Source organism: Fusarium coffeatum (genome assembly GCF_003316985.1).
Source record: "Fusarium coffeatum strain FIESC_28 chromosome Unknown BRIP53273_contig_99, whole genome shotgun sequence".
In the NCBI taxonomy this organism is placed as follows: Eukaryota; Fungi; Ascomycota; class Sordariomycetes; order Hypocreales; family Nectriaceae; genus Fusarium; species Fusarium coffeatum.
Genome location: NW_022157894.1, coordinates 1 through 16,993, shown reverse-complemented (window position 1 = coordinate 16,993; position 16,993 = coordinate 1). Strand labels below are relative to the sequence as shown.

The 16,993-nt window shown below is 47.4% G+C and overlaps 5 protein-coding genes across 5 annotated transcripts; 2 read left to right on the top strand and 3 right to left on the bottom strand.

Annotated features, from left to right (window-relative positions):
• Positions 1 to 596: 596 nt before the first annotated feature.
• On the bottom strand, positions 597 to 2,067 carry FIESC28_04680 (uncharacterized protein; the record flags this gene model as incomplete). Its single annotated transcript, XM_031158827.1, has 8 exons — positions 597 to 833; positions 914 to 1,256; positions 1,309 to 1,398; positions 1,450 to 1,490; positions 1,540 to 1,606; positions 1,656 to 1,697; positions 1,747 to 1,886; positions 1,942 to 2,067. 8 exons carry the CDS (start codon positions 2,065 to 2,067, stop codon positions 597 to 599), a joined length of 1,086 nt encoding a protein of 361 aa, XP_031017114.1.
• Positions 2,068 to 3,130: 1,063 nt separating this feature from the next.
• FIESC28_04679 (uncharacterized protein) lies at positions 3,131 to 9,417 on the top strand (the record flags this gene model as incomplete). Its single annotated transcript, XM_031158826.1, has 11 exons — positions 3,131 to 3,437; positions 3,660 to 3,786; positions 3,839 to 4,011; positions 4,097 to 4,243; positions 4,302 to 4,953; positions 5,010 to 5,305; positions 5,970 to 7,183; positions 7,583 to 7,915; positions 8,545 to 8,952; positions 9,010 to 9,169; positions 9,221 to 9,417. 11 exons carry the CDS (start codon positions 3,131 to 3,133, stop codon positions 9,415 to 9,417), a joined length of 4,014 nt encoding a protein of 1,337 aa, XP_031017113.1.
• Positions 9,418 to 9,480: 63 nt separating this feature from the next.
• FIESC28_04678 (uncharacterized protein) lies at positions 9,481 to 10,890 on the bottom strand (the record flags this gene model as incomplete). The annotated part of the gene is made up of 3 exons (XM_031158825.1): positions 9,481 to 9,808; positions 9,856 to 10,030; positions 10,080 to 10,890. 3 exons carry the CDS (start codon positions 10,888 to 10,890, stop codon positions 9,481 to 9,483), a joined length of 1,314 nt encoding a protein of 437 aa, XP_031017112.1.
• A 2,905-nt stretch (positions 10,891 to 13,795) lies between these two features.
• Positions 13,796 to 14,691, bottom strand: FIESC28_04677 (uncharacterized protein; the record flags this gene model as incomplete). Its single annotated transcript, XM_031158824.1, has 3 exons — positions 13,796 to 13,806; positions 13,858 to 14,141; positions 14,195 to 14,691. 3 exons carry the CDS (start codon positions 14,689 to 14,691, stop codon positions 13,796 to 13,798), a joined length of 792 nt encoding a protein of 263 aa, XP_031017111.1.
• Positions 14,692 to 16,144: 1,453 nt separating this feature from the next.
• On the top strand, positions 16,145 to 16,770 carry FIESC28_04676 (uncharacterized protein; the record flags this gene model as incomplete). Its single annotated transcript, XM_031158823.1, has 2 exons — positions 16,145 to 16,460; positions 16,514 to 16,770. The coding sequence occupies 2 exons, from the start codon at positions 16,145 to 16,147 to the stop codon at positions 16,768 to 16,770; spliced, it is 573 nt and encodes a 190-aa protein (XP_031017110.1).
• Positions 16,771 to 16,993: the final 223 nt, after the last annotated feature.

The following is a 16,993-nucleotide window of genomic DNA, read 5'->3' as shown; positions in this document are numbered from 1 at the left end:
GTCGCATACCTAACAGTGGGGTATATGAAGACGAGAAGTCCGCCTTAAAGCAATGCCAACGTCACAACTCAACACAGCGACGACAGCCAAAGCATTCCAGCATCACGAAAACAGAAATAAACTTTCAACACCTATCAACAATTCACCAACTCTCAAAATTGGCACCATAACCGCTCAGACCAAAAGCTACAAGTACACACGCGGAGTAACACCACTGTATGTCGATGCCAATAGGGTGAAATTTATAAAAGCCCTAGATGCGATATATGGGAAGGGCAACTACAGTTGGGACAGGACTTCAGACATGATTGTAGTTCGCGTCAATCACCCACAGCCGGACGATCTCGAGGCCGAACTGCAATTACGTAGTTTCATTCCACTGGCAAAATAGTTGCATAGCATTGCAGTTTATCTGAATTCTTTTCTTCGTTGACGATGGAAGCTAGTGGGTGAAAGAAACTGCTAAAGACCAACAGTTGAATAAAGAACATTTTGCTCTCAAAAGGGCGATGCTGATGCCTGTATCACGCAGAGAGCTAAAGTTGCGTGGAAGAAATGGCTGCATATCCAGTGGCATCTGTAGGACCACAACCCAACTAAGCAGCCTCAGGCTTCCGACCCCAGATAACCTTCTGCTTATAATACGCATGAATTTTAGGCGAGCGAATCTCACGACGATACTGGGCCATAAAGACAGTGACTTCCTCCTCCGTCCATCCCAAAGCGGTCGCAAAATGTAACACCGTCCCTTTGCCGTCTTCCTCAAGAGCTGCTTGCGTATACTGCCCAACGATCTTTGCTTCCGGGTCCTCGGGCCATCCACCAACTGGATTCTGTAAACTATTAGTGACATTCAACTTTATTGAAGACTACCGGTTCAGAGTCAGCGAGCACCCCGAACATTGAGACGTACCTTGAAGTCCCGCTCCTCAATATCGACAAATCCAGCTTCCTCCATAGCCTTCCTCTGAAGCCTGTCTTTGAATACTGTAAAAGGACGACCCATCTTACGACCACCTTCGACAAAGAATTTCTGCCACTGGCTCATTGCACTCCCGGGCAAGACACTGTTATCGTCGCTCTCGACAGTGGAGGATGGTTCGTAGCTCTCAACCCAACCGCCAGGCTTGAGACTTTTGTAAGCTTCTTTAAAGAGACCTGTCCAGTCAGCAATGCTGCCGACAAGCCAGCGCATGTGAACGTAGTCAAGCGAATTGGGTGCAATAGTCCATTCTTGAGTGCAGTCATCGATTTGGCTATGTATGTTGTCAGCAGCTCAACAAGGTAAAATGATCAGTATCGACTTACAACTCAAGGTTGGGAGGAACCCAGCCTGGTTGGATTGGAGCGAGATCAGTCCCGATGATTGAAGCGTTGGGAAATTTATCTGCGAATTCGCTGATTGTTTTAAGCTTTATGTACTCGTCGGTTGGGATCTAGGAGCCTTACATAGCCCAGATGCCTGTTCCGGTTCCGATGTCTGCCGCTGCCTTATTGTCTCGTCAGTCAAGACATTGCACTCGGACCATCATCTCTTACCTGAATGTCTTGTGAGATCGGTGCCAAATAGAGCTTGTCTCCCATCAGTAGAGTGAGCACATGGTGGCTGTGTATAATTAGTTCAGGTCTTTTCCGTGAGTTGTTGTATAGCTCACTTGATGTCCATGGCTGCCTGCCCAGTCTCATCAATGGGGCCCCTACGTCAAAGTCAGTGGCCAGTCATTGTAGACAGACGTCTCGACGAACCAGTAGTCAGGGTTTCCCTTCTCACTTTGGTAAAGTCTACCATGGAGCGTTCTGTACTTCAGAATACTAGACGACAAAGAGGCAGTTGAGCTACCGTTATCGGATAGAATTGAGTCGGCATCATCTTGATCATCAGCCTCCTGCTCATATTAGTTTAGCTTTACAATTACAAAAGGTGACGTCTATTTCACTCACCTCATTCAACTGCGCCCAATGCTCCGGCGGCAAAAGACCACTTTCATTGTCTACAGGCCCAGCCGTGGCTTTGGGTGATGGTGGTCCAGGATGGACAGGCTTCTGAGGAGAGGTTAGACCAGACATCTTGCTAAGCGGTAATAGACTGGGCAAAGAGACATTGAGGACCGAGACGAGGGGAAATCATGCTAAATATTCAACAAACTCCACGTCAGGAGACATGTTGTGTCGTTTCTCATAAAATGTTCAACCAACATGCCGAACCAACAATGACTACCGGGTTCCGTGTCAGCCAATAGAATGTGAACCCAGTCCTGGTGCCCCGCGAATGCGCATCGGGGGACTTTCCCCGTCGACATGTTTGAAGAAGGTGGCATTTCAGCCCCACCCTGGTTTTTGTATAATAGAACAAAGGAGCATAAGGGGGGGAAAAACGTTAAAGTGGACTAACCGGGCGTTTTACCGGCTAAAATCGCTTAATTTAATAGAGACTTCCCAGAAAACTGTTAGAGAAAGGCTATAAGGTCATTTTCAAATTGATTGATAAATTTTCTGAGGGATGATCTCTATCTCCGCTCTCACCTGCAATTGCACGGTTGGGTAGCTAGGCTGGATGCACCATTTCGCTGATGCTACTGCATGTTGGTTGTCAATACATGCAAGAATGTGGCACGGACTTACGATAACGGTACCAGCAAATAATCCAAAGGTAACCCAATGACAACATTACAAGCTTTGATGAGAGGGGGCGAACCAATCTTTCTCTGTACTGGTCTACTTCTATGCGTGAAATGGAAGTCAATATGAAAACGAGGATGTTGAATCGGGGGGAGTTACTGGCTAAAATGCTGTATAGTTCATTGCTCAGCGATCGATATTCGAAGGCCTTGTATTTTTCAAACATCATTTTCTTACTCCACAAACAAGCATGTTTCAGTCTAGACTTCTTAGGTTATGGAAACGAAATTAGACGTTACTGAAAGGGGAAGGTCTGTTGGATGTTGTGTTTGATCCTCCAGACAAAAGCAAAACATTACCCCACAAGAAGGCAATTCGGCGAAATAAGTGCTCGTTTAATTTTGATATAAGAGGGAACTTGGTTCGAGAACCTAATACCTACCTACTCCTCTCATTGCCACTCTTCCAAGTCCGTTGCCACACTCTTTAGCATCCTCTTCACAAAAATACCATGGAATCCGAACGTGGTAGTACCCAGCCTATCCGGCGTAAGCCCATGAACACAGCCGATGCTGTTACTCAGCCCACTGGCATTGATTCTAGGTCAGTTGAACCTGCAAGTGAGCCGCTTCTTTCAGACCAAGAAAACGACCCAAACACTCCTACCAAAACTTTCGATCAAAAACAATCCCCCAACCTTGTTAGTGTAGTGCCCGCCAACGACCAAACTCTCAGTCCGACTTTGAATCAGGAAGATTTTGCCACTGGGGGATACAAGACAGAGAAAGCCAGTCCCTGCGCGGAAGCTATTAGCTCAAGTAGGCCAAGCTGGGAACAAACCATGCGGCGTATTATCGAGGGTTGGTGGCAGGAGATGCTTTGCTGTTTGATCAGCATCACCGCTTTAGTAATCCTAACGATCCCCTTGAAGAAATTCAATAATCAACCTCTGCCTGATTGGCCATCCGGGATCACTTTGAATACAGTTCTAGCTTGCATAGCCACCACATGCAGAGCTGCGCTACTTATTCCTGTAACAGAAGGCTTAGCACAAGCCAAATGGATTTGGTTCAAGCATCCACGGCCGCTCAAAGATTTTGAAGCGTTTGACAGGGCGTCAAGAGGCTTAGGCGGTAGCTTAAGCTTGCTCTCTCACACCAAGGGATGGTAAGCTCTGCGACCCAGATACCTAAAATCGTACAGTTACTCACAAGAATAGGTTCGTTGGTATCATCGCTGCATTTCTTTTGAGTACCACGATTGCCACATCAACAATCACTCAATTTGCAGTCACATACCCGTCTAGACTTAATCAAGATGGAAGCAAGGGAAGTGCGGAGGCATGGAGGTTAGGGGAGAGCTGGGGGAAGGATGAGTCGAATTATGCTTTCAGTAAGTCACCCGCTTCTTATCCCTCGCTTATAACAACACACATGCTGCAGCATGAGATTGGTAAATATCTGACAAATATGAATAGTGAACGAGCCAGCAATTGCGAGAGGTGTCAGACGAGGAATCCATAATTTAGTGACTGAAACGATCCCTTTTAGAGAACCGAAGTGTGCCTCGGCCAATTGCAGATGGCCAGAATTCCGCACGCTTGCTATAGGCTACAAGGCTACGAGTACGTTATAAATCACCCCTATAAGGCAGTTGCCCTTCGTGTCTAAGATTATTCCCAGATGTTACCCACCTGATCGAGGCGGATGTCAATTTCCACGATGGTAATCCCAATATCACTCTGCCAAATGGCGTTCATACGGAACCGGGCAAAAGTCGTGCCAGATACACTGGCGCCCCAACATTTTTCCTTGGGAGTGGGCCAACTCTAGTACATCAGCATTTGCGAAATGCATCAATTCTCGATTACTTCGCCATTTATTGGGAACCATCTAACATCTTGCCCTGGGCAGTTGAAGTTTCCTTCTATTGGTGCATTGACACTTATCATCCTGAACTAGTCGATAATGTCCTTCGCATGAACAAGTCGGCATCCCAGATCCCGAAATTACACGCATTGCAAGGGGATGACTATCGTGGATACGTGTCTTTGGAATCACCAGACAAAGACGACGTCACGTGGACCATTGGTGGGCTATCTACGAGAACAATAGCAACTCAGTTAAACGAATCGCTAAGTGGCTACACTGTCGTTCTAGCAGGAGAACCAATGCGTGGTACATCAGGGAGTGACATCCTAGCACAAGCCACCAAAGAGGTTGCACAAAAGCTTGCGAAGGGTAATTCCACGCTTGAAATCTATGAGGCAGAGAAAGCTTGGTCGACCGCCCTGGAGGGCCTGTCGGCGAACGTGGCCAACAGTCTTACAAACACGTAAGTTCAGCCACTTCTTCAACTGTTGCGCTATACCCTAATACTGGCTCAAACAGACTCCTTCCTGATCAATCTAACATCAATGGTCTATCTTTAAATACCGAGGTATACGTCCTGGTTCGGTGGGAATGGCTGGCACTTCTAAGTGTGCAGGTTGCACTCTCCATCTGTCTTCTGATTTGCATTATTGTCGAGTCAACGAAGGCAGAGGTTGAGGTTATGAAAGGTTCGACAGTACCAGTATTGTTTGCCATCAATGCGGCAGACAAGGCTAGGATGGAAAATGGGGACTTTGATTCAGATTCATTAAGACAGATAGAACATCAGCAGAAGCTGGCTCACGTTAACTTACGTAGGGTCGGTCGAAAATGGGTCTTAGAGTAGAGATGGCCTCCAGTTAGGTGATTTTCAGAGATGAACAATAGACTAAGCTTTTTTACAGTATACAGTTATAGTTAGTTCTCATTCTCTATTATAAGAAATTTCTCTATATGTTTTCGTAAACCTCTTCTTATTCTTGCACTCTGCGTTGTAGCGGATCAATTCTGTCTCTTTTTTCATTTATTGGAGCTGAATGGAAATGTCAAGCTTCACTATAATAAATAATAAGTGCGTGAGTCTTGGCAGTGGTACGCACTAGCGCAGATACCAGGCCTTTAGTCTAACCACCGGAAACTCCTTATTCCGCTTAAAACTGACCCTAGTCGCCCCAATCTTTTGAATTTTACGTGGATAGCGCATTCGACCGTGACTCAGGATCCGATCCCCTATCCGTCAACATCAATGGAAGTGGTAAACGATGTTGGCGCCAATGAGTACAGTGTTTGTTTTACTCGTTTTGCTTGTCGCGCCGACCACGAGCACCTTTCTACAGTGGTCGCTCTGCGATGACAGTCGCGGTAGTGGAACCATACCTTATATGCTACACGCGCGGCTTACAAGAAACGGGACGACATCGCGGTTAAATCTCAAGTTGACCCGACACCAAAGTGGAATCACTTGTCATGACACCCCAGGTTCCACGGCCCTCGATGAAGATGCATGGCCTGAAGCAATGGTGCAGCTCCGCTGGAACGGACTGCGCCGAACCGAGAGCTTCTCCACCAAGACCAGGATGCAGCTCAATTGTCGAGACTTTATTGGCGACAATCGACCTGTCCCACTGCCTATTAATTCAAGCAGCGTGAGTATGACACTTCTAGACGATGATATTGGGGAGCTGCCTGCACTGTCGACCCTCGGCTTCGAGGCCCAGCTCGAATCCACCGTCTTTGCTGACACGCAATGCATCGCTTCCCTCATGACGCCCGCCATACCCCCGGCCATCTCGTCTGGGCTCCGTTACGGGTCGCTAGGCATCTTCCTCTTTGTATTCTTCGTCTCTGTTCTACGAACCATAGCAACAGTGCCCGGCCTGCAACACCGGAACGAGAACGACAGCACGCGTAGCAACGTGGCCTCAAACGCAACCGTCCTTCCTTCTGTCTCCAACTGCCTCCATTTCCTCCAATTCATCTTCTTGACTGGTGGACTCAGCTTATCGTACCCAGGCTTCTACCCAGCTGCAGTTGCCCACCTGAATTGGTTTGCTCTCTTTGCCGATCTGGCGCTCCCAATTAGGAGCTTCGTTCCTCCGCCGATCACTGGGGTGGTGATCATGGCATCTACATACCCTGGCGTGAGGGACGGCCTGTACGAGGTCAATGGCACCTACGGCGGCTACCCCGGACTAGAGGTCATGACACAGATGGTCGGTGCCCCTATGACATGCGACACGTGGCTGCTTATGTTGTGTTTCATTGCCAGCATCGCCATGATGCTGGGTCTATTCCTTTGGCTGCTCGAGACACTGCGCCCGCGAAACGTTCTAGGGTTGCCGTTGTTGGGTCCCAGTGACAGGACCCTTGGGATGCGTATAGGTAATGGTGTACTCAAGCTTGTGCTTTCGTACATCACCCTTCCGTTAGTAGCACTGTCAATTTACCAACTCAACTTTTCTGGGACTCTTGGCGCAGGCCATGTCACGCTCACAGTAGTCGTCCTGGTCCTTATCCTTTTAGCTTTTGCCTGGGTCGCGGTCCGTCTACCATCAGAAAACCTAGGCGCACTGGTGTTCGAGGCCAAGCTTCAGTACCAACACGTCGGAGGAGACGGAGGTCAAGACTTCGAGGAGGAGAAGCAGGCACGGCGCGAGCACGGGTACGTCATAGTCCTATTTGTGTTGAACATTGTAAGGGGCCTTACTATCGGCGGGTTGCAAAACTGGGGGGTGTTGCAGTTTACGATCCTCGTGGTATGCGAGCTCGTAATGCTAGTGACTATCCGGGTCTTCAGGCCATATTCACTGCTGTCAGTCGGATTTGCAACTACGCTACTAAGATTGGCTGTTCTTGCGTGCTTTGTGCCTTTTGTATTCCCTCCGTCCAAGATGTTAAGTGTAAAGAGCGTTTCTGCCTATATTGCGCTATCTCTATACGTTGTAGGGTTGATAGGCGTCTCATTTACACCATCATGCTGGCACCTATACCGTCTTGTTCGGCAACGTTGGAACATTGAAAAGGTAAGATCTTCTCGCGACTATCCCCTTTCGTTACGAATCCGTGAGTTGTTTGTTGCTAACTGATCTCAGGATGCTCCCGTGTTTAATCTCCGCCAGCTGCAGCGCCGCGAAACGCCTATGCCCTGGCAGACTGATGACTCTCCCTCACGTCCATCTATCGACAGGAACTCTATCCTGATACGCGACCGCTTACCCTTTGGTGACGAACGGGGTCTTTGCCATGATATATCGCCTCATGGCTTCAACCAGTCCACTTCTTCTCTGAATCCACACTTTTACCGTCCCCCAAGATCGCCTATTCCCACCGCCCCTGGTGAGATGTCTCGCTTCTTCGACGACCGCTCTCAGGACTCAGGCTTAGTGTCTCCCTCAATTACACTGTCAGTTGCAAACTGGCCCTCGGTCAGTACTGACAGTGAAGGGTTGCTGGGTCAGACGGTCGGACAATCATCAGACTCTGCGTCTGTGGCTACTAAGGCTGGGAGCTCTAGACCACTCGGCCCGAGATGGGACGACTATTCTTTTCGGGAAGTAGATTTAATATTTGCCGCTCCACCACCCGATGCTGTTACTACAACTTCACCGCCACAGCTTCCTTCTACATCCTCCTCGACAGTTAAAAGGCAGATACTAGACTGGAGCCTACCAAGCTTGTGGAACTTCGTTAGGCAGAAGTCAACTGTCCAAGAACAAGGGTTCTCAGTTCAGAGGCCAAACAGAGTTCCACATAGGGTCAGTAACTCGGTAGTAAGTCAAGCTGATAGGTCGGGTAGCCAGCTGAGAGTAATTGAACAAGGTAGATAGTTTTTTCTGGTTCTATTGTAGTTAAGAAAAGCGGTAAAAACAATACAGTAAATGCAGACATCATATCATACGCTTTGATCCTGGAAGAGATCTGCAGATCTGAACGCTGACCACCATGACCCCGCTTCCCGCGCGTTCCGTTCTTGGCTGACACCTACCAAACCCGTATGCGTGCATAAATAACATTTCGACAAGGTCTCTGGACGTATCTTTGAACTTTCACCTAGTCTACCAACACAAAATATTCGAGGACAAGCCTACCCAATATGTCACCGATCATCCACTGCGTGCGCCATGGCCAGGGCGTTCATAACCTCAGCTACGCAAATCATGATCTGCCTGATCCCGAACTGACCCCTCTTGGAGAGGAGCAAGCCCGGGCTCTGACCACTAGGTTCCCTGACTTGGCCAACGTTGAACTCATCGTGTCCTCACCACTACGACGTACGATCCAGACTGCTCTGTTGGCGTTCCCGTCGAAGCTTGAAGACGGCATGCAGGTTTTAGCCTTACCGGAGGTGCAGGAAGCGAGCGAGCTGATCTGCGATACCGGCAGTCCTCTTCCTGATATTAAAGCCAATTTTGATGGTCTTCCCGTGGATTTCAGCCTTGTCGAACCGGACTGGTGCATCAAGGTATGTGACATCAATTCTTTACATTCTGTGCAAGTCTAATCAGATTTTGTGATACAGCAAGGGAAATGGGCGCCGATTGCGGCTTGCCTCTTAGAAAGGGCTGCGCTGGCCCGACGTTGGTTGAGCGAAAGGGCTGAAGCTGAAGTCGTAGTGATTTCGCATGGTTGTTTCCTGCACTTTCTGACGGATGACTGGGTTAATGCTGTTAACTCTCAAGGTGGGTTATTGTTCACACTGCAATAAATACTAATATTAATGACTGGTGTAGCAACTGACTGGGCTAACGCAGAGGTTCGCTCTTTTACCTTAGCTTCCGATATTCATGGAGGTCATTCTCTTGATGAGTCTGAAGGATCTAGAAAAAGAAGAGGATGTGGACAAGTCGCTTTGACAAAGGAGCAACAGCTAGATCTACGGGATACAGTACTCAAGACATGGATTGAATGGGGGGTGATAAAAGAGTGAATTAAATGTTCTAGGATAAGAGGGATCGTCTAAATAAATATACAAAGTACTACATAATTTGAATTAAAGACCATGAGTCTTTGCACCAGGGAACTTCTTCTGCAATCCCTTGGTAAAGCTTGTTCCACCTACAGTAAGTTCCTTGAAGGTAGGGCATGACACCAGATCCAAGAGAGCAGTATCGAGAGTATCTGTGACAAGCTTCAGAGGGGTTGCGACGATGGCGAATAGACTAGAAAGAGCGTTGGGACTAGCTGTCTTGACAGCCTCAAAAGCGAAACACAAGAGATTGTTGCCCTTGAGGAGGTCAGGGATATTCATGACTCCGCCGGTGATGTTGCTGATATCGACGCTGGCGTAGGTGTTGACCTCTCCAGCGTTACCGCCGATGCTATTGTGGTCAGTACATGTCTTTTGCGAAACGAGTAGCAAACTTACCTTGAGAGCTCTGGATAGGCGGTAATCAGTTTGACGACGTCCGCGATCGCTGACGCGAAGCCATAGTCGACGGATCGACGGTACCAGTTGTTGGGAATCCTCTCCCATCCTCGCTTGTAAGTGAGCTTTCCACCTTCCTCCTTGACAGCGAAGAAGGTTTTCAATGTTTCGCGGTCTATACATAGTTAATATCGTTCTCTTCTGTATAAGAGTGGTAAACATACCCATAATATCTTCGTTGCTTCCCTTTGTATGGTTAGACATCATACGGGATGTAAAGAAGTACGCAGCATTGCGAATAACCATGCCGGTCAAGGGTCCATAGTAGAATTGAGGGTTGGTAGCGATGCTCTCGTGGAACCGATTCTTGGCCCGTTCAGTGAAAGTGTCGAAGTCGTAGGTGCCTTCATCAGACGCCATGTCATAGAAAGACTGGAACAGATCCAGATTCATGGTAGAAGGATCTCCAGTGACGTAAAGGTCGTTTCTGGTATTGGATCCGTCGCCCTCGATGACGTTGTGAGAGGCATCCAGACCTCTTGGCTTTCCCAATAGTCCAGCCAAGTTACCCAGAATATTATTCGAGCCCTTGGGAGCGCCTCCAATTGAGAAGCCAGGCTTGAGAGACAAAGGGTTGCCAACATAGACTGTGCTCAGGGTTCCGAGGACGGTCGCGATGTCGATACCCATTCCAAAGACTTCGTTGGTAGCGCCGACAATCTCTACCAAGCTCGTGACACCGCTTCGTTGAATGTAACCATGGTTCGCTAACGCGTTGAGTCCTGGGCAGGACCCGCGTTGGTCGCCCTTGTCGAAGTTCGGGGGTTGGAACTCGTGTTTGCCGGTTACGTCGATGGGTTGGTTGACTGTATCCAATACCAGCCTCTTCTCGTGGGTTGAGCGGACGGCTTCATCCACTACGCTGGAGAGCCTAGCAGCCGTGACATGGTCGACGGCGCCTTGAAGATAAGAAGGGAATGCATAGGCCTCGTCGGCTATGCAAGCGACAACCGGTAAAACTTGATACCACTTCATGTTTGAACTGAGACAAAGGAGTGTGTGCAAAGAGTTTGAGGTCGCAATGGTGGATGAACAATAGTTCAAGTCTGACTGGATGAAAGGTGGAAACAGAACGTCTTTATTTAGCTGTTTTTGGTTTTATTCATCACGTCACCTGAATGGCGAAAATGATGATCTTCGGGCCTCAATCTAACTAACTAAGGTCGTAGTTAATGCTGTACCTGCACCGTCTCTCTAGGTCGGCATATAGTATCCGTGCAGCAGACTGAAGAAGTTGGCTTGGCAAATGTTAGCTTGAAACGATATGTGGTTTTTTAGCACTGCTAGGCCCAGCGACTATTCTCCTAGTCTCTGCCCAGATCTACATTAGTGACATTTTTAGCGTGAGTACACGACGAGGTTACCAAATAGAACAAGCCTTCCATGACTAGTGAGCACCGGGACCCCTGAGTCGAGTCATTCTTTTCCTTTACGGTTAGATCGGTCTATCCAACCTCTAATACTAAAAGAGCTTTACATGCTATCACTATCTTCCAAGAAAAAGGTCTAACTTGATGATGTTCAGCATTGATTTTATAAGTTTCTACCTAACACTAATACCCATTTAATCTTGCCGACATGTCTGAGTGTCACGGTTGTCATGCTGTCCGTATTCGGTCTTTGACAAGCTATGATACTACAGATAACGCACCTCGTAAGTACTCTTACATAGCACAAATAATTTATGCCCTTGAGATTTTCAAGCAAAGGGTTATGTAGAAGTCGGCTACCAGAGCACAAAAGAAGTCCCCACAGGCATTGTATGCTCCTGTATGCCAGCCATCCGCTCAGGCCGCTCACTCCTTGGTACAGTCTTCCCGGGTGGGTGGCGCGACAAAGAAGAGTAAGGAGGCGTACGCCACCATCGTGCACAACACTGGGCCTTCACCAAGATCTCACATTCAGGGCTTCAAGGGTCTGCTAAGCCTGAGCAACGGGGTCAGAGCGCATTTTCTGGGTAATTGGTGCGCGATGACTCGCCAGCATTGGAGCTAAATAATGTGGAGCGGAAGGATTTTGAGAATCGACAACGGGAAGGAAGAAAACCCACAAGTCCATCAAAGTCAGTGTAAATTAGCTAATTGACAGCCTTCTTCACATCATCGTTTCAGACTCAATTATAGCTATTGATACATAAAACGTTACTGTGAGTAACCTTTTTCTAGATGTGCCTGTCTCCTTGATCGCCAGATGTGCCACTAGCAGACCCCGAGTATCGTCTCTCCCCTTGTCCCCACCTTCAAAACTAGTGTCTTCTTACGGCTCTCATTGTCTGTACTGAATCAGACGTATGACCATGAAGAGCGGCAAGAAGTCCACTGTTCCCTCAGAGCCAACATTCATGACTCGATTGATCGCCTCTTACGATCAGCTTTTCAAGTTCAACCACGAATATACGGAGTAGCTGTTAGTAGAACCAATGATGGTGAAAGCACTGCCGGATGGGTGGTCAGGGTGGTGTCTGTCCTTGTTGCCACTTGCAAAAGTAGTGTAATTATTCTCGAAGTTCGTCGATCTTTTTCTAGCCTAATTCTTTGGTATGTATTTGCCTCTAACGCGTTAACTATCAAGACTAAGACGAGAGCGGGCATCTTCTCGTCAGATGCGTCACTAGCAGAGTAGCAGTAGCTGACTCTTGTAAGCGCAGCCGTCAGCCCCTGACTTGTTCAATGAAGAAGGAAGGAGACAATTTCAACTAGCTTGGGAACTATTGTTTCTCGCCGTAGTCTAGTGTACTGAATTAACCGCCCCCCCTGTTGTTGCACAATCGAAATTAGCTTAGTGTGTTAAAAGATTCCCCTCGATATTGCACGATCAAGATTAGTGTCAACTAAAAGTAGTCAGCCCTGTAGCCTTGCCACTCTGGCTTCGCACTAACTTTGTTGATCCGCCGCGTTGATGAAGATCACCACACAGAAGAAGTTAACATAACCCGCAGTGCGATTTAGTTAAAAAGCGTCGGCTAGATTTACGTAATAAGAAAACACTCAAAGAGGACTGGCATGCATCATCACAAGCACAGAAGTATAGATTACATTCCCCAGAAGTGTAAGAGAGCACCAGGGATACCTCTTCTCCAGCACATCGTATTTGCCACCTGTAGAGCAGAGCAACTTAGTTCTAGGTAACTAATAGGTAAGTTTCTAGAAGGTTTCTATACAGCGTGGCACACGTGCGCTATAGCGGAACATGCCCTCTTATACCCCTACGGAGTGTAACAGGCAGATATGAAACCCAGGTTAACAAAGAGGGGCAACACTCCCCCTTCTTAAAATGTATTTAATAAGACCTACTATTCTTCAGATAATAAAAGAGCGCTGGGAAGTACAGTGACTGCAATGATTGCAAGAGGGGTTAGGTTAATCTACAAATAGCTCCAGCTATGTTAAGTTTTAAAATTGAAAGGACAAGTAAATTGAATCAGTACGTTATTTTAACACGATATGCATACCTAAAGAGGCTGATAGTAATAAGTCAACTACTACTTAATTAAGTAAGCTTTAATATTACAAATGTTAGGGTCTAGATAAGGCTGAAGCTACTTAACGGCTTTATATCAGCATTTTGACCGGGCTACGTTCATCTACTCACTTTGTCTAATGTAGTGTTGGAATTGCAATTGGGACGGGGGTAGGAAGTCCTTCACCTTCTCTGGAAAATGGTTCACGGCGCTAAAACAATGTGCGCAAAAGGATTTGTCCAAGAGTTTCAATTACATATATACAAATCAACTTGTCGCAGGCGCGACGTAAACTTCCACCCTTCATCGCTACACCCAAACGCCCCAGTAACATAGAGTAATATTACAAGACCGGATCGTCGATGTGACAAGAACATCTACAATCCGTGACAGTACAAGAAGATCCTCTCTTCTTTTTCACTAGATAGATTCTAAGTAACCTGTTATCATCCAGTCTTGGAGTAAAAGGGCGTATCACTTACCAATTTTGGCACCCTCCTCGACGTCAACATCACCGGTCAGAGCCTCTCTCTTCTTGGCAGTCTTGACGCTGGACACGGGGATTTCAATGTCCTTGGTCTTGGAAACACCCTCAGCGATACCGCCGCCCTTTTCGAACTCGGACATAGAGATGGCTGGTGCGACAGTGGCTTCGTGGTGTTCATCGTTCAAGTGCTCTTTCTCGTGGATCTTGTTCTTGGTGTGGATGACCTTTTGTTGGACTGTCTCGCGCTCGATGACGGGTTGAATTGTCTCATGGATGTGGCTGTTGAGTGTTAGCGACTGTTACCCTCCCCAATTGAGTTGTCTTGTACTTACTGGTGAACGTGCTCATTCTCCTTGGCAGGCACATATTCTCGCGAGTGAGTAGTACCCTCAACATGCTTCTCATTGTGGATTCTTGCAGCTTCCTCCTTGGCCTTCATCTTGGCCTCGTTATCGCGATGGTCAATCTCCTCCTCGACCTCATTCTCCTGGTAGACATGCTTGGTAGGAAGGACATTCTTGTCCTTTACTGGCTGAATGGTGGTGTGGTAGTGATCTTGGTGGACCTCGTGGTCGACCTCTGTGTCGACCTTTTCGTGCTCGTGGGACTTGACATCTTCGTGCACGACTGGTGCTGTCTTTTCCTTGTGGATTGTGGCATCATCGGTGGTCTCGACGGTCCTGTCAACAGTCTTGTCGAGAGTCTTGGTCTTGTCGCCGGTGGCAGCGACTTGGGTCTCGCTTTGCTCTTCCAGAGGAACACCTGTGACGATGTTCTTGACAGAAGAGGCAAGCTTGCCGAGAGCGTTGGGAGGAAGTTCAGAAGCCATTGTGTGATAATATGAGTGTGATGGTGTTTGTTAGGTAGGATCAATAATTGCAGGAATAGCTGTAGCTAGAAGAGCTTCTGACAGCTATCTTAATAGGCACAGAAGCTGTGGCAGATTGATGAGCTCATGCCACCAGCCTTGGCAGCAATTGTGGCTTATGCTGTCATCACTCGTCACTGTTATCGCCGACTAAGATCTATGACGACAAAAATCAGAAGCAAATAAGTTTAATTTTCCAATCAATTGTAATCAATCCTTGTATTGTGTCACCTAATATTTTCCAGGTTCTGTCATTCCCTGCATTTGTATGGCGATCGCGATTGAGTTCTACGCCACAGTGATGTAGCGTCTACGTAAGGTTAGTGCAGAACCATTGGAAGCCAATTAGACGGGCTCTGTGGCGTAAGCTCTCCTTTACAGTTTCTTCATTGATCCTAGCTTGCAAGTTTCAAGTTTTGCACATGAATTTGACTCACTGGGTTATGACCTCAACCTCGGCTGCTGTTATTCTTCCTCCAATGGCATGCTGTCATTTGCTCTGTGGGGCAGAAAATGACATTGTTGCGACAGCATGTGGGAACGATCTGTCCATCAACCGATCATCCAGGGCATTTTATCATCTAATTGGACGGAAAGGATTGATGGAAGAAGCTTGTTTCCATGACGTGAGGCTTGAATCGATCAAGAGCTGTTCTGTGCCACACGCTATGTCCCTTGGAAGTGGTCACTGCACCTGTCTCTCTGTGACTGTCCATTCAGTGTCGCATGGAAATCTCCGACACATTCTGTGGGTGGCAGATCAAGCGCTAATTGCAAATCCCAAGGTTCCGTGTTCGAACTTGAATCCCAGCCGTCTTATCTCTTTTCCATTTTTAGGTTCTCCGGTCCTGTCAAAAATATCTTTCCGGCCCTTGAGTCCGGAATAGAGTAATTGAGCGACATGTCGCGGTTAATAGACGGCATATTGCTCGTTTCATGTCAATCGTGGGGGTTTAGTGCGACACAGACAGCCTCCCAGTCAGAAGCCGAGGACCAACCATTGGCTGCGTTCAAACAGACATGGTTCCAAAACGTGTATCCCTCGCTATTCGTCTCAAGGTTTGCCAGCCTGAATTGAACATTCACTTCTTGGGAAACATTCTTGGCTTTATCCGTTCTTTTCTTAGTGCTTGGGGTGTTTTACATATTTTTAGATCCCCATAATGTTTCGCGCTTGGCAAAGGAGGAATAATTGATTGCCTCAACATTGTCTAGAGACTCTTGTGATAATAATAATCTTCGTTGAACGGTGTCTATTAATAGTTTGTTTGTTTCCGGGGCATAAATTGACTCGTTGTATCGCGACTATTAAAGCGTCAGAAGTCCCGATAGTTGAAATTTCTGCTCTCATCATCATCTGCGACTTTGATCATCAACCTCAATCTCTCCATAATCGCCTCCGAATACTGTCATCATGAGACTCGCCGTTCTTCTCGCCGGCTTCGCTGCCATCCTTCCCTTCTCACTAGCAGAAGAGCTCAGCGCCGACGACGTACCCTCAGCATGCAAGACGATCTGCCAGCCCATTGTCGAGCTCAGCAATACATGCGACATCGATCCCAAGGAGAACAAAATACACGACAAAAGAGGCGATTTCTTCCTTGTGGCAAGAAGCAAAGAGGAAGAGGCTATTGAGGCGAACTGCATTTGCACAAACAAGAGCTTCGATGTAGAGTCTGTGATGGCACTATGCGCAAGCTGTATGCAGCAGAATAGTGATGATGCAGAAGGTATGAGCTCAGATAACATGAAGTAGAAACTCAGACTAATCGTTATACTACAGATGTGGAAAAGATGATGAAGCAATGTTCTTTCTCGACAACTACATATGTGCGCGCAGCTACTAGCGTTGTATCGGGTATTCGTGTCGAAGCAACAAAGCCGGCCTCAACAGACATTCGTCCGACAGCCACCACACAGACGAGGACCACGGACGCTACAGCGTCGGCTACGGAGACTGCGGCGAGTAATGCGGGAAAGCTCATGGTTTCTATAGTGGCTGTCACTTGGGCAAATCTGATGTTTGCATTCTTCTTGTGATAGCAGTTGGGAGTTCCTTTCATGATATGAGCTGGCACTAAACATAGCGTATTTATTCCAAGTACACTTCCTAAAGGAATATTCATCCTGAGACAAAAGACCAATAGCCACGGTTGCTCTCACCTCTCTGGACTGTGACAGTAGACTGCGAAGCCGATGGGTAAAAAGAATCAGTGTCTGTAGTGGAGCAAAAAGAAGACATACATACAACAGCGGGGATTCG